We start from the raw sequence: 14,034 nt of genomic DNA, 5'->3' as shown, positions 1-14,034 counted from the left end.
CACACACACACACACACACACACACACACACACACACACACACACACACACACAAACGCCAGAGACGAGCGCAGCAACAGTGCTGTGTCTTTGTGTCTTTATGTGTATGTGTGTTGTGTGTGCATTCTCCACATGTGCTGTTATACACAAAAGGGTGAGCTATTTTTACCTCTCTCCCTCCCTCTCCTCCTCTCTAACCCACCCCCCCCCCGCCCCCCTCATCCCTCTCTGCTGCTGCTGCCAGCCACATTTGCTATGCTGAGCACAGGCAGTATCAGTCGAGCCCCAACATCCCTCCTCTCGCACACTGAACTACTCGCACACAAGCACACAGGAGCTGATGAAAGCTGCTCCCTCGGTATCCCTCAGATTCCAAGCTTATTTTAGAGCACCCCTTGCAGCCAAGCATCTCTGCAAATTAAAAGCTCGCTCCCGTTCGCTGGCCATGGATCGGGCAGTCGCTCAGGTTGCGGTAGCCGTGCCGTGGCATGTGCTCGCGTCTTCGCAGATGACCTGAAGCCCGCTCGCTCGGACTGTGGTCTTAACTGCTTAATTAGCAGCTTTTCTGCTGGAATCTTGTCTCAATGTTGCGGACCATATTTGAAGCGGAGTGTGCTCTCTCTCCCACAGAGGGGATCCTGGGAAAGGAGCAGCCGCTGGAGCTTCTGAAGACATCAGCCCTCAACCACATCCCAACAGGTTGGACACTGTGTGTATGTTTGTCCCTGTGTGTGTGTGTGTGTGTGTGTGTGTGTATGTGTTTGTGTTTGTGTGCATGAGCTTCTGTTAACCAAAGTCTGTGTGTGTGTGTGCACCTACGTGATTTCACTATTAACCACATCCTGTGCGACTTTGCATGTATAGGTGTCGTTCCCAGGATGTGTCCGGTTGTCGGGATTGTTTCAGTCAGTTTTTTAAGTCCTAATAAGAGTCCATGCTTACTCCTGGATGTTAAAATTCATGCAGTGCCATTTTGTTGAATGGAAATACAGCCGCCCGTATGTAGGCGCTCTGTTTGTGAGCTTTCGTGAAATTGTTGTTGGGTGTCTTGAGAGGAATGGCTGCCAAAAAAATATGTAGCAAAACAAGCAGTTGTGCATATATTGGTGATGTGTTTGCTGCAAGCTGCTGAGGCAGAAACTGAGATAGTCCCAAAACAAATCAGAGCTACTCTTTTGGAGCAACCTCTTGCGGACCTAAAATCTGAAGAAAATCGGTTTCTCTCACCAAATGACTTTCTGCTACAAGCATTCTGTCTCCTTTACACAGTATTTAACTTCCCCTACCTCCAGTCCATTCAAATCACAGTAGTGAGGAAGAGGAAGGAGCAGGGATGAAGCAGTATAGAGGGAGGCGAGAGTACAGAAACGAATGGGGCACAGATGGAGATGAGGTAATCTGAAAGAGAAATGAGTCTGAGGTAATATATGCATAATGCATTATGTAATTCCATAATGAGGAAGCTTAAACTATTTTGTGGATTTCATATTTCACCACAGAAAACTAATTTGGGATCTCCACTCCCCTAAAAATTACAATAATAGTAAAATAGTGATTCCTAATTTCCTCTGCACGCTGCTGTCTGTTTCTGTGATGCAACAGAGAAGCAGGAAGCAGCAAGATGCTGTTAAACTCTCAGCCAGCCTGTTGCTTTGGAAGAAGAAAATAAAGAACTTGTTCCTTGTTCCTTTGACCCAAGGTATTGTTTCTCTTGTCCCAAACCTTACTAAAGCCTCACATGTGCACTCATGTTGTTGTTGGGGTTATGTTTTGCTTGCCTCCGGCTAGGCTGATAAAATATTGAAATTCACTGGAGTGAATTCATCAGATATTCTCAAAATCTGTTGTCTTGGATACAGAGCTGCCTTGGCGTCCACCTTAGTAGCATGTGTGTGTGTGTGTGTGTGTGTGTGAGAGTGATTGTGTTTGTGTGTGTGTGAGACCCGGACTGTTTTGGATGTGCTCCTTGCAAAAGAGTGCACCTGTCTATGAGCATTCACCATGCACACTGTAGCATCCCTGGCACCAAAGCCTGGAGCACCTCCCTCCATAGAAAATGCAAAATGCAATTGTATCATTAATCAGTTCCTGGTGGATGCATCTAAGCACAGAACATTCAGTGCTGTCTTTTGGGATGCAAAACTGTGGCGGCTGCACCTGCAGGGAGCTTCACGACTCGAAGGCAACGCTTAAGTTGGATTTTGCAATCAACAAAAAATTGGCAAACAATTTGGGTCAACTATCAGGAAATGCAAAACCTTCACTGCGTCTAGCTTCTTAGATTCTTCTCTGATGAAAATGCAATATTTTGGGTTTGGTTGTTGGTGTCGCCACTGGGATTGCTTTCTGACATTTCATTGACCCAAAAGTGTAGAGCAACAGCAGATTAATTTATCAGTTGGTTGGCAGATGATGATCTTGACTGATCCTTTGATCCTTTGGTCTATATCTATCTTTTTGGAGCATGTTTGCTTTGTAGTAAATCAAGAAAATGTCCGCCCCTCTCTACAGCTCACGTGTTATGTCTCTGCCTTACATGCACCCGTCTCCTTCCTCTTACGGTGTGGCAGTCCGTTGCATGATGTCATAGAGACAGCGACAAGCCAGAGCAGGCTTTTGGCAAAACCAGACTTGCTGCACCTCTACACGGCCCTCCGTCACACCCTCACTGTTCTTTTCTCTATCATGTCAGAGTTGTGTCTCTCTTTTTTTTTTAAAGAGGCCACAGTGATGACAATCGGACTTTGGTGTAAGCTTATAACCATGATCATGTCTGAGAGTTGGCATTGAGGAAACGCACTAATTCGCAGCAGCTGAGATAGTCGGTGGGAGAACGTAACGTAGGTGGATGTTCACGCAACCCACCCTCAGAGTCCAATCAGTAAGCCGACCGCAGCTTTTTTCCACCATCAACAGATGTGCTACTTGTTGCCTCTCATCTCACCCTGCTGCTAAATGCACACTGAAACCATGTGCAAATTATCTCCTCTACTTTGTCATCTCTTCGCATGCCGTAAAAACAAAAAAAAGGGTCTCAGCCACATTTTACTGAGGCCGCTCTAAACAGCTCTTCTCAGTTTATCTATTAAGCCTAAGGAGTGTGGGGCTCCGGCAGTCGGACCGTGCGATATCCACTCAGCAAACCGAGTTTCAAATCAGAGACGCCAGCCCTTTGCGTTGTATGGTATAAATAGATCTGCAATTGGAGCCGAAAGAGTTGAGGAGAGCGCCCGAGGGGCTGTAAACAGATTGTGATTTGTTGCGGGGAGATGGAGGGAAGAAAGGTGGGAGGACGCCACTGAACGGAGAAGGATATAGAGCAGGGCCGGAGGATAGGGCAAGAAGAAGGAGGAGGATAGAGGGTAGAGGGTAGCGAGAAGAGAAACCTGCCGAGAGGAAGGCTGAGGAAGGAGTACAAATTCAGCTTGATGGATGAAAAAGCATCCAAAAAGTGGAATAACCTGTAGTAATGTCATAAATACACAGAGATGGAGAGATGTTCAAGTTGTGACTTATGTGAAACTGTCGTGGAGATTCCCTTTCATGCTTTAAAATGTTAAATGCTCAAAGAAAAGGAGAGAATAATAGACGTGAGGTCCTTACTTTGCTTCTGCTTCAGATTCTACAGAAAACTTTAGAGAACGTTAGCCTGAGAACCTAGACCCACATCTAAGCCGATTCAAACGACCGCTGTCACTGCCCAATGTGAGGCGAGTGCAGATTTGGATCACTTTGCGACAAGTAGCATGTAAGATGCTAACAAGAGAATTCTGTAATGTTAATACAGTGAAAATTGACCTACTTAACAAAGTTGGTTTACCGCTGGCTACAAGTTAGCTTCAAACACAACAAAGGCTGTCACTTGAATGGCGTTTTGAGCTAATGTTAGCATCAAACAACCATAGATAGCTTAAAGTTTTTTGAAATGACTGCTAACTTAGCTACAAGCTAGCAATCAAACACAACAAAGGCTGTCAGTTGAATGGCGTTTTGAGCTAACGTTAGCAATCAAACAACCATAGATAGCTAAAAACTTTTTTGAAATGACTGCTAGCTTAGCTACAAGCTAGCAATCAAACACAACAAAGGCTGTCAGTTTAATGGCGTTTTGAGCTAACGTTAGCAATCAAACAACCATTGATAGCTACAACGTTTTTGTAATGATTCCCAGCTTCTGTTCATCATCCATTGTTTGTACTGACAAAAGTTTATTATTTCATGGATTTCACAAATTTCAGTATGACATGTTATGCCGTAAATCGTTTACATCTGAGAATGCGTGACTCAAATCTGCACTCGACCCACATTGGGCAGTGACACCGCTGTTTGAACTGATGTCCCTGCTGTTGTTAAACTCGTGTTGACCCAGGTGAGGTTGTCCGTTGTGTAAGACTCCGTGTAGCTCCTTCACGCTCCCTCGAGACGTTTGTTTTGGTTTTTTCTGAGTGCCCCTATATTGTCGTCTATCTGGCACACATCAGTACACTAAGGTACGTGTTGGATGTCACTGCCCCGTACACAAACGTGCTGATATCAGAGGTTATCTATGTTTGTGTTGTGTGTGTGTTTTTACCTCTGAGGGAATCTATACTGCAGCTGTAGTGCATTTCAATCACATTTGCCTCTTGGTAGGTCTGCAGTCAATGAATATATCCTATGACTGATCAATTGATTATTATCCTCATTATCTTGTAGATTAATTGATTAATTGTTGGGTCCAAAAATGGTGAAAAAGGTATAAAAAGATATTCAAATTTTGAATTTGTCCAACAGTGCAAACCCCAAATAGACTCGTGTATAATCCAGACAAGAAAAATGTGACAAGAGAGAGGTCAATGATAATTAAATCACATGTTAAGTAATAAATAAAATATGATTTTGCAAAGAAAAGACATAACAAGAAACACACAATTTTACCAAATCAGCACACAACAATCAGACACACAGACACACACGCAGTTAAATAAATTCTTTTTTTTGAGTTACAAGCAACAAAATGTCAAAATAAGAGGCCTATCCAATAATGGCATACAAGACTACAGTAGCAAAGGCCGAGAGGACAGTGAATCATTCATCAACCAATCATAATTGGGTTTAAAATGAAACAACAAAAACAACAATCTAATATTTGTTGGTATTTAAATATCTGGGGAGTCTCAGTGCGGGAAAAGTCCTTAATCATCTCTACCTGAAACCATCTTGTGGTTTTATTTGTTTGGGAAATGCAGGCAAATTCCAGTCTAGGAATTTGAGCACACGGTATTTAACCACATGAGAGAGAAAGACGGAGTGGGGGGAGTGGGGGTGGCAAAGGAGACACAGAGCTGAATGGGGGGGGGGTGCCTGCAATTGAGTGGAAGAAGGAGCCAGAGATATTTAATGCACTACAACCGGCGTGGAGGGTTTTCCTTGGCCTTAGAAGCGAGGAAAGCAGGTTGAGTGGGGAAAAGAGCCGAGAGGTAGAGAAGAGAGAGAGACAGTGTGTGTGTGGGTGTGTGGGTGTGGGTGTGGGTGGGTGTGTGTGTGTGTGTGTGTGTGACGTTGGTTCCTGGAAAAGCAGAGGGCTGCAGAATAAACAGGCTGCATGCCTGAGACTGCCCTGTGATATCACCACTGGGCAAACGAGGGGGGAGAGAGAGAGAGAGAGAGAGAGAGGAGAGAGAGGAGAGAGACGCCCACCATGTTAAACAGGAGAGGGGCTGAGCGGAGAGCAAGAAGTGACGGAGGTGATGAGCAAGAGAAGAAGTCAGATGAAGGGAGCGTACTGTCATTCCCTGTAAGAGACTGAAGGAAAAGGGAGGAGGAGGTGCAGTGGTAAGGAGAAGAGGAGGCTGCTGAGAGGAGAAGGAGGAGGAGGAGGAGGAGGAGAGCACTGATGGGTACGTTTAACGACACCACCAATTCCCACCTCTCTCTGTCTTTCTCTCTGCATCTCCCTCTATTTGTGTGGCGAGCAATTAGCGCTGCCGGGGTGATGGAGATGCCATATGAGGTTTGTTTGTGTATATGCGTCACTATCGATAGGTAGAGGCTGTTTGTGTTGTGGCGGGGACTCAATATCTGTAGAAGAACACTCTGTACGGGGAGAGTGTTTGTGCCCGCGTTTGTTTGTATGAGTTATGGATTTTCATTAGCCGCAACGCTTCGACAAGTGCAGTTTCCTTTCACATCTCTCCTGCCCTGTCTTTCTTTCCTTTTCTTACACCTCTGACGAAAAATGATTGGCTTGTGCTTAAACTAATATTAGATAAGAAAAAATGACAAATAAGTGAAAATGTAGGTGTTTTATTCAGCCAGAGGTGACAGTAACTCAGCGTCTCAAACTGTAAAGTGACTCATACTGCAGAGATAAAGGTAGCAGTAGAAGTTAGTGAGTAAAGCAACTTAAAAAAAAATGTCATTGTAAATTAGAAGTTTTCTATAATTTAGATTGTTTTCAAAAACTCCCCTTTTTGTGTTTTTTTTTTTTTTAATGCAAATCCAAACTTTCTCCACAGAATGATTCACCAGTGTGGGACTCGGTCTTTACTAACAAGCACCCTCTCTCCTCTCTCCTTGCCTCTTCAACTGCCAATCTGTAACCGTCGCCGCCGCTAAAACTGGCCAAGGGCCGGAGAACAGCCAAAAAACTCCCTGCATTGACTTAAATATTGGGTACCTTGTTAGTCAGATTCAAAGATGGCAATAAGCTTCTGGCTCTTTTTCGTAGAAGGAAAAGAAATAAAAAGGAGATGGAAGGGAAAGGGAATGAAAGAAGGCCTCTTATGACGGGTGTCAAACCTCATGTCCTGCGGGTTGAAACAAATAGACTCATTTTCACTTTTGTGCGCATTGTAAACAGAGAAGACTGTGCCTGACAACTGACTCACCAGTTGTTGTCATCCCCCACATGACGGCAGCCCCCAGGGACCTATTGCATGTTGTTGCTCTGTTTTCCGATGGCATGGATGATAATAGGCACGGGGCTGCGTTTCACCTGCCGCAGTGGAGTTTTTAAAGGCGACACGCACGGTTACAGTCCATCATCGGTGAGGATGATGTTCAGAAGTAAGTAGTGAGAAGGCTGTTTACATGTCAAAGATCTTTTATGTCTGCTTTACGCCGTTGGTTTTCAAATGCAGCGCGTCACAGTGAATTATGTGTCATAGATCGATTGGACGGCCCAACGGATGGAGGATATTTGGTTCCGTCTCTAGACTTAACGTGGAAAAGGTGTCAGCGCATTTCCAATACAAATGCTTCTGGCAAAAGAGGTGTGTCTGTGTGTGTTTTTTTAGTTTGTTTTTTTAGTATTTTCTCAAATTAGTTTGTCACAGCGGGCTTGAGTGGTTATTTGACAGGTGTATTTATGATCGTTGAAGCTTTCTTAAAGGCCCTTTCACACTTCAAAATTGTGGGATTTTGTCCAAAGGATTGAGTGCAAGTGTGACATCCTAAAAATAATTGTGAGAAATCTCTCCAAGTTTTAGGCATACATGCTTCAAAGTGTAAATGTGCCACTGGATTATCGCTGTGTATTTATTAGGTGGCTGTATAAGTGTGTGTGTGTGTGTGTGTCTGTGGGCATGCTTGTGGCTCTGGACCACGCCATTAAGTGGGGCATTGATGCCATGTTTGCCTCTTTATTAACACAATGTTCCAGGCAAGTATCTCTGGCTCTGGTCTCTGTAAACATGTAGGTAAATAATCAGCCAATCGACTCCTATTTATTCAGATTTAATGGGGAGGAAGCCGCGTGATCGGAAGGCTTCCTGTGCAGTGATTTGTGGGGGGGGGGCTGGCCCCGGCTCTAGGTCTGCACCTCGCTTCAGGTCAATGCAATCTTTGTCAGATGTCGCCAGGCTTCATGTGTAACTGCAGCATCAGTCACGGGTAGTGTGTATGTATAGAAAAAGGCCTTAATGTCACTTTTTCATTGCTACATCGGAAGCTCTAATGACTCCCTTAAGAAGTTTCTGTCATCACCTCTTTCAAAAATACGCTTTGATTTCCAACATGGAAGATGGTCACCAACATGGGGACTTGAAGCTGCTGTGAGCACCACACCACAAGCACGTACAGTGTGTGTGTGTATTGATGCCAGGCTGATACACTGTACAGATCGATTACTTTTGACAGATGCTAAATATTTAGACCTTTTACTTGGGATCGCTGGTACAAATCACAGTCGACTCTTCTCAATTACAGACACCTATTATGTTGCCCATGACTATAAAGGTGTTTTATTATGGGGTGCCACTCTGCTAATTTGATTTATCACTCTAGTGTCACTGTTTGTGTGTCTAAGTGAGCAGATTGGCTACAGTTTGAGAGCAGTTTTTCATGTTACATGTTTCAAAATACATGTTCACATGTCAGACTGACATGTGACGTGCATTCTTCTTAGAAAACCAGAAGTAGCAGTAGTTTTATGAAAGGGTGCATTATATACTACCTCTAGCAGTGTATTATTCAACTTCTGTTTGTGTTAAAGAAGGACAATTAAATTGCAATTATCAAAACTGTTGAAACGCATTACCTATTTTATCACATAAAATGAAAGAAATCGCGATACACATTGAATCGGCACCATTGTATCGTGAAAGAATCGAATCGGGACCAAAGCATATCGTCCCGGCTCTACATAACAACACAGCATTTAACATGCAGTCAGAGGGTTGACCCAACCTGTAAGAACATACAGGTTGCACTGTGTGATTGGACCTTTGTTCCAACTTCTCTCTGTCTCCCTTCGTCCCTTCAGTGGACATCAACTCGGCGCTGCCCCTGCGTCTCCCTCCAGCCGCCATCCCCATGGACCTGCGCGTGGACCATCACCAGCAACAGCAGCAGCAGGTGTCCTCGCTCTCCCCGTCCGGTCAGCAGTCGTCCGGCCTGGCGGGCGCCGGCGGCGGCGGCGTGGTGGGCGCCTCGGTGCGCGAGCAGCAGCTGCAGCAGGAGCTGCTGACCCTGAAGCAGAAGCAGCAGATCCAGCGACAGATCCTCATCGCTGAGTTCCAGCGGCAGCACGAGCAGCTGTCCCGCCAGCACGAGGCCCAGCTCCAGGAACACATTAAGGTACACTGTTTACATTTCTGAAGGGGTTAGTTTATATGAACAGTGGTGGAATGGAATTTAAGTGCATTTACTTAAGCCCTGTATCATTTTTGAAGTACTTTCCATTTGAATTTCTTTTTGTACAGCACATTTACAAGGCAAATACTGTACTTTACATACTGTAAGCCACTGTATCTATTTGACAGCTTTAGTTACTTTACAGATTTAAAGAATCAACCAATAAAACGTGATGTATTTTTGAAGATTTAGCTACCCAACCCATATTAGCCCTAGATGCATCATTAGTGATGCTTACACATGAATGCGTCCACAATTATAGTTAAATAATATATGTCATGAGTGTGCCATTCTGCATATTGAGTACTTTAAGTATATTTTTGCATGTTAACACTCACATAACTTTTTTCTTTAACTTTGTCTTTGGCAGGTGTGAAATGCTTCAAACTAAAAATGCTTTCAAAAATATAAATTATGATTGTTTATTTTGATCAATTTACAAAATGTAAAGTAAGCGGACAAAAGAAATATCTAAATCACATCACTATTTGGGGTTACTACGATTTGCCTTCACACCAGCATCAATCCTTATAGGCACACTTGCATTGTAGACGCAGCTGCTGAAAACACATCAAGCTTGTTTCCCTTTAAAATGTCCAGCAGCGACATCAGCTCAGAACTGGCAGAAACCAGAAGGACCCAGGTACACCGTCTACTGTCTGGAGAAGTCAGGCCAGAAGTGGCCTTCGTGGAAGGGTTGCAGCCAAAAAGCCAGACCTCCGACATAGAAACAAGGCCAAGTGACTCAACAATGCACGAAAACATAGGAACTGGGGGTGCAGAAAAATGGCAGCAGGTGCTCTGGACTGATGGGTCAATATTTGAAGTACTTGGCTGTAGTAGAAGGCAATTTGTTCACCAAAGGGCCGGAGAGCGCTACAGTAATGAGTTTGTGCAGGCAACAGTGAAGCTAGTGGAGGTCCCTTGCAAATTTGAGGCTGCATTTCTGCAAATGGAGTTGGAGATTTGGTCAGGATTAATGGTGTCCTCAATGCTGAGATATACAGGCAGGTACTTATCCGTCATGCAATACCATCAGGGAGGCGTATGATTGGCCCCGGATTTAAATTTAAGGCCATTAAGAACTACCTTCAGTGTAAAGAAGAACAAGACGTCCCCCACAGAGCCGGGATGCCAACATCATGGAGTGGGTATGGGATTTTTTGAAGAGACAGAAGGATTTGAGGAAGCCTACACCCACAGAAGATCTGGGGTTAGTTCTCCAAGATGTCTGGAGCAACCTACCAGCCGAGTTCCTTCAGAAACTGGGTGCAGGTGTACCGAGAAGAATCGATGCTGTGTTGAAGGCAAAGGGTAGTATGCCTCTTCTTTTCATCCACTGCATTTTGTCAATTGATGAAAACACTTCCATTTTTGAAAGCATTCTTAGTTTATGGCATTTTTTCACGCCTGCCTAAAACTCATGCACAGTACTGTATTTCCTTCATTTTGACTGAAATGATCGCTGTGGACATGCCTTCTCAAAGATTGAGTACACTGAGTAAATGTGGCCTTGTTATTCAAAGAAAAACAACATCATTAATCATTAAAGCTGTAGACCAACAACAACCCACAACGCACATAAAGCAACACGATTAAAGTAGCACAAAAGATCAAGAGTGCGATTTTATTTAACTCCAAGAGGCAGCAATCCAAAATAACAGCAGCAGGCTTGCAGCCCAGTCCTATTTGGAACTTTACTAAAGAAAGCAGAGGCAGCTCTTGATTTAGTCTGCCACAAGGTTCTTCATTAACAGACTCAGCTCAGGCACAGAGAGCGTGCCAGCTGTAAATCCTCTTGCTCTGCGTACAGAGGGAGCGGAGAACCAGCAGGCACTTCAACAATAGATAACAATAGATAATATAAGGGTGTGTTTAGATCCAGATGATATGTGAAAGACAGACCTTGTTTTAGCGCTGACGGTGTATTACATAACAAATCCCTCATGCACCAGACCTGTTGTAGCCTTACTTTTACCCTCCTGTTGTCTTCGGGTCAAATTTGACCCCTTTCCAAAAAGTTTCTATATCAGAAATTTGGGTTTCTTTCAAACAAATTGTCCAAAAAAGTAACGCGAATGGTTCCCAACAACGCTCCTCACAAGTTAAATAAATAATCAGTTCACTACTTTCATTGAATTTGTCAGTTTTTTGTCAATTTTATAGCATTTGGAGAAACAACAACTGGTAAAAGATCTTATAAAAAAGTATAAAAAAAAGAGAAATGTCAAACAAAGTGACCAAAATGTAAAAAGATGTGGAAAAAAGTGACACGTGTTATGGAAAAAAATGAGAAAACCCCCCAAAAATGTCAAAAGGGTCAGAAAAAGTTGAAAAGGGTTGAAAAAGACAACCAAGACCTTGATAAAAAAAAAAACACGAGGGTTAAATATCAGCATCCAGCGACATGCTCTATGTTCAGAAGGAGTGCATTTTATTATGAAAGCCGAGTGCTTGCCTCTTCCAATGCACTGTGAGTCAGACGTGCTTTACACGGCGAGCAGTACGGGCCGTATGGCAGATGGAGCCGGGATCTCACGCCCATATCGTAGTGACCTGGAAACACAAAGTGAATCTAGATCAGCACGCCCACACTCTGAAGCTCTAATACACCAGGGCCCCCGAGAGCACCACGGAGCTCCTGCGGGGCCGAAGTGTCATATTAAAATATTCTAGTGTTTGTTCTTTTTTAGAACATTACCGCTGTAATGTGAATTGTAACACACGCAGATTTAGCTGAACTACTTTTCCAGGACTTGGAAGAAATTGTCTAAAAATGGATCGTGGGGGCGGGAGAAGAAGAGACTGAATGTAATGATTTCAGTTCCTCCTGTGCAAACTTGGTTCATACTGGACTGGTCTTTCTTTTCTTCTTTTTCTTCTTTCCTCTGCCAGCTTGCTTTCCTCCAGTCTTTCCTCTCTTCCTTCCGTACTGTCTTTCCGTCTGTCTTCTTCTCCTCTCCTTCCTGTGTTCCTTCTTTCTTCACTTTCTTCTTTGGTTCCTTCCTCTCCTACTCGTCTTTCTTCTCCTCCACCCCCATTTTTGGTCTTCATTTCCTGTCTTCTTTCTCGCCTTGTTTTTTTTTTCTTACTGCCTTTCTGTCTTTCTTCTCTCCTCCCTTCCTTTCTCTCCTTTCTAGAACTGCAACTTGCGATTAATTTCGTTGCCGATTAATCTGGCGAATGTTTTCTCAGTTAATTGATTACTTGTTGGGTCTCTAAAATGTCCTAACATGTCGATCAGTGTTTCCCAAAGACCGAGATGACATCGTCAAATGTCTTGTTTCATCCACAACTCAGAAATATTCCATTTACTGTCCTGAAGAAGTGAAGAAACTAGAAAATATCCCCATTTCATTTAATAGCTGACAACTAATCGATCAACCCATAAATCTTTGCAACTCTACTCCTTCCTCTCTTATCTTCCATCTCCTATTCCCTCATGTTTCTGTCCCCGTCTTTCTTTCTGTCATCTTGTCTCCCTTCTTTACTCTCTTCCTTCCTTCTACTGTGTGTCCATTGCTTTCCTGTTTCTTTCCTCTATTTCTTCTTTCCCTACTGTCCTCTTGTCCTTTCCACACTTTCTACTTTCCGCTCACCCTTCCTTTCGGTCTCTTTAGTTGCTCTTTTTTTGTCCTTTCTTCTCTCTCCTCAACATTTTGTAATGTCCTTCCTCTCTTCCTCCACCCTTCATTTTTTCCTTCTTTCTTTTCTTCTTCTGCTTTTTGCAGATGCTTTGTGCACATTTCAATAATATTTATGGACTGTATTATCTGCTGTGCTTTTCCTCTCGCGGGACAGTCTAGTCCCCTCTGTCGGGTCGTCTTGGGCTGCTGATGGATGAGTGATGCTGAATGGAGGCCGTCTGGCCTGTGGTGGGGCTGCAGGACCACTCAGGTGTAGGCCAGTGACGCACAGCCAGAGCAGGGAGGCCTGGTCTCAATCAGCCCCATTCACAGCCCCTGTGGACACACACACACACACACACACTGGCATACAGGCATACAGGCATTAAAACATCCTCTCAAATGTCAGCAAACACACAGTCACACGCACGCCCAGTTTGCTTCCACATTAGGCGCAGCCACACACACTTGCACAGACACACACTCACTCACATGTGAGAGCTATCATGAAGCTCCCCACAGTATTAGTCAAAAGGGAAATTCTGTGTGTACATCTCTGGTTTATTGAGCCACAAGGGTTTGGGTGTGTGTGTTTGTGTGTGTGTATGTGGGTGGGGAGGTTACTTTGAGCCTTCCCACCCACTCAACCCCCTATCCCCGACGTTGATTGAAAGGCAAAAAAAAATCAAAAAATCAAAAGGATGACTTGCGCTACCTCACCTTCCTCTCACGTTCAGATGCTAATTTATTCACAGACTTGTCGCAAACATTTGATTTGCCCTCACGGTAAACAGGAGCACATCCCTACCACTGAGCCTCTATTTACTGTGTGATGAGAAGTTGATTACATGCAGTTACAGTAAACCCATCAAATATTGCCGTTTGGTGTGTGGTGATAATGTGAAGAGGAGGGCAGAGTGTCGTTTCCTTGGCACGTCAGATATATGTTATTATTGAGCTGGCTGAGTGAAAGCACAGACTGCTTGCCTATTTGTTGTAATTTACAGAGACATTAAAGAGAAATTAGGACTTGGTCTGGTACCTTAAGTCAGAGAAATGTATTAGGGCTCCGAAGAAAGCAGCTTTCAGTGTGCATTTGTAGCATTTAATTGCTCTTATCCACTGGGACTCACTTTGAGTGTGCCACGGCTGGGGCTTAGTGGTAGAGCAGTTGCCTACCAATTGGAAGGTTGGTGGTTTGATCCCTGACCCTGCAGTCCCATGCCCAAGTGGCCTTAAGCAAGACACTAAGCCCTGAGTTGCCCCTGATGCTGTGTCTTCGGCATGTAAATGT

At 44.0% G+C, this 14,034-nt stretch overlaps 1 protein-coding gene across 5 annotated transcripts in view; it reads left to right on the top strand.

The window, feature by feature from the left end:
• The window catches only part of LOC117939143 (histone deacetylase 4-like), a 53,559-nt gene that overhangs the window by 13,202 nt on the left and 26,323 nt on the right, over positions 1–14,034 (top strand). For 2 of the 5 annotated variants that reach the window (XM_034864177.1, XM_034864176.1), the window contains exons 1-2: positions 256–699; positions 8,744–9,057. In XM_034864177.1, coding sequence (XP_034720068.1) covers positions 585–699; positions 8,744–9,057 — 429 coding nt within the window. In that variant the 5' untranslated portion in view covers positions 256–584. Of the gene's footprint in view, positions 1–255; positions 700–5,857; positions 5,880–8,743; positions 9,058–14,034 lie in introns of those variants that run through there. The other 3 variants (XM_034864178.1, XM_034864180.1, XM_034864179.1) reach the window with 3 other exon arrangements.

The sequence above is a fragment of the Etheostoma cragini genome, chromosome 24, assembly GCF_013103735.1.
Source record: "Etheostoma cragini isolate CJK2018 chromosome 24, CSU_Ecrag_1.0, whole genome shotgun sequence".
Lineage (NCBI taxonomy): Eukaryota > Metazoa > Chordata > Actinopteri > Perciformes > Percidae > Etheostoma > Etheostoma cragini.
Note: the sequence above shows the minus strand (reverse complement) of the source record. Positions and strands in the feature narration are given on the sequence as shown.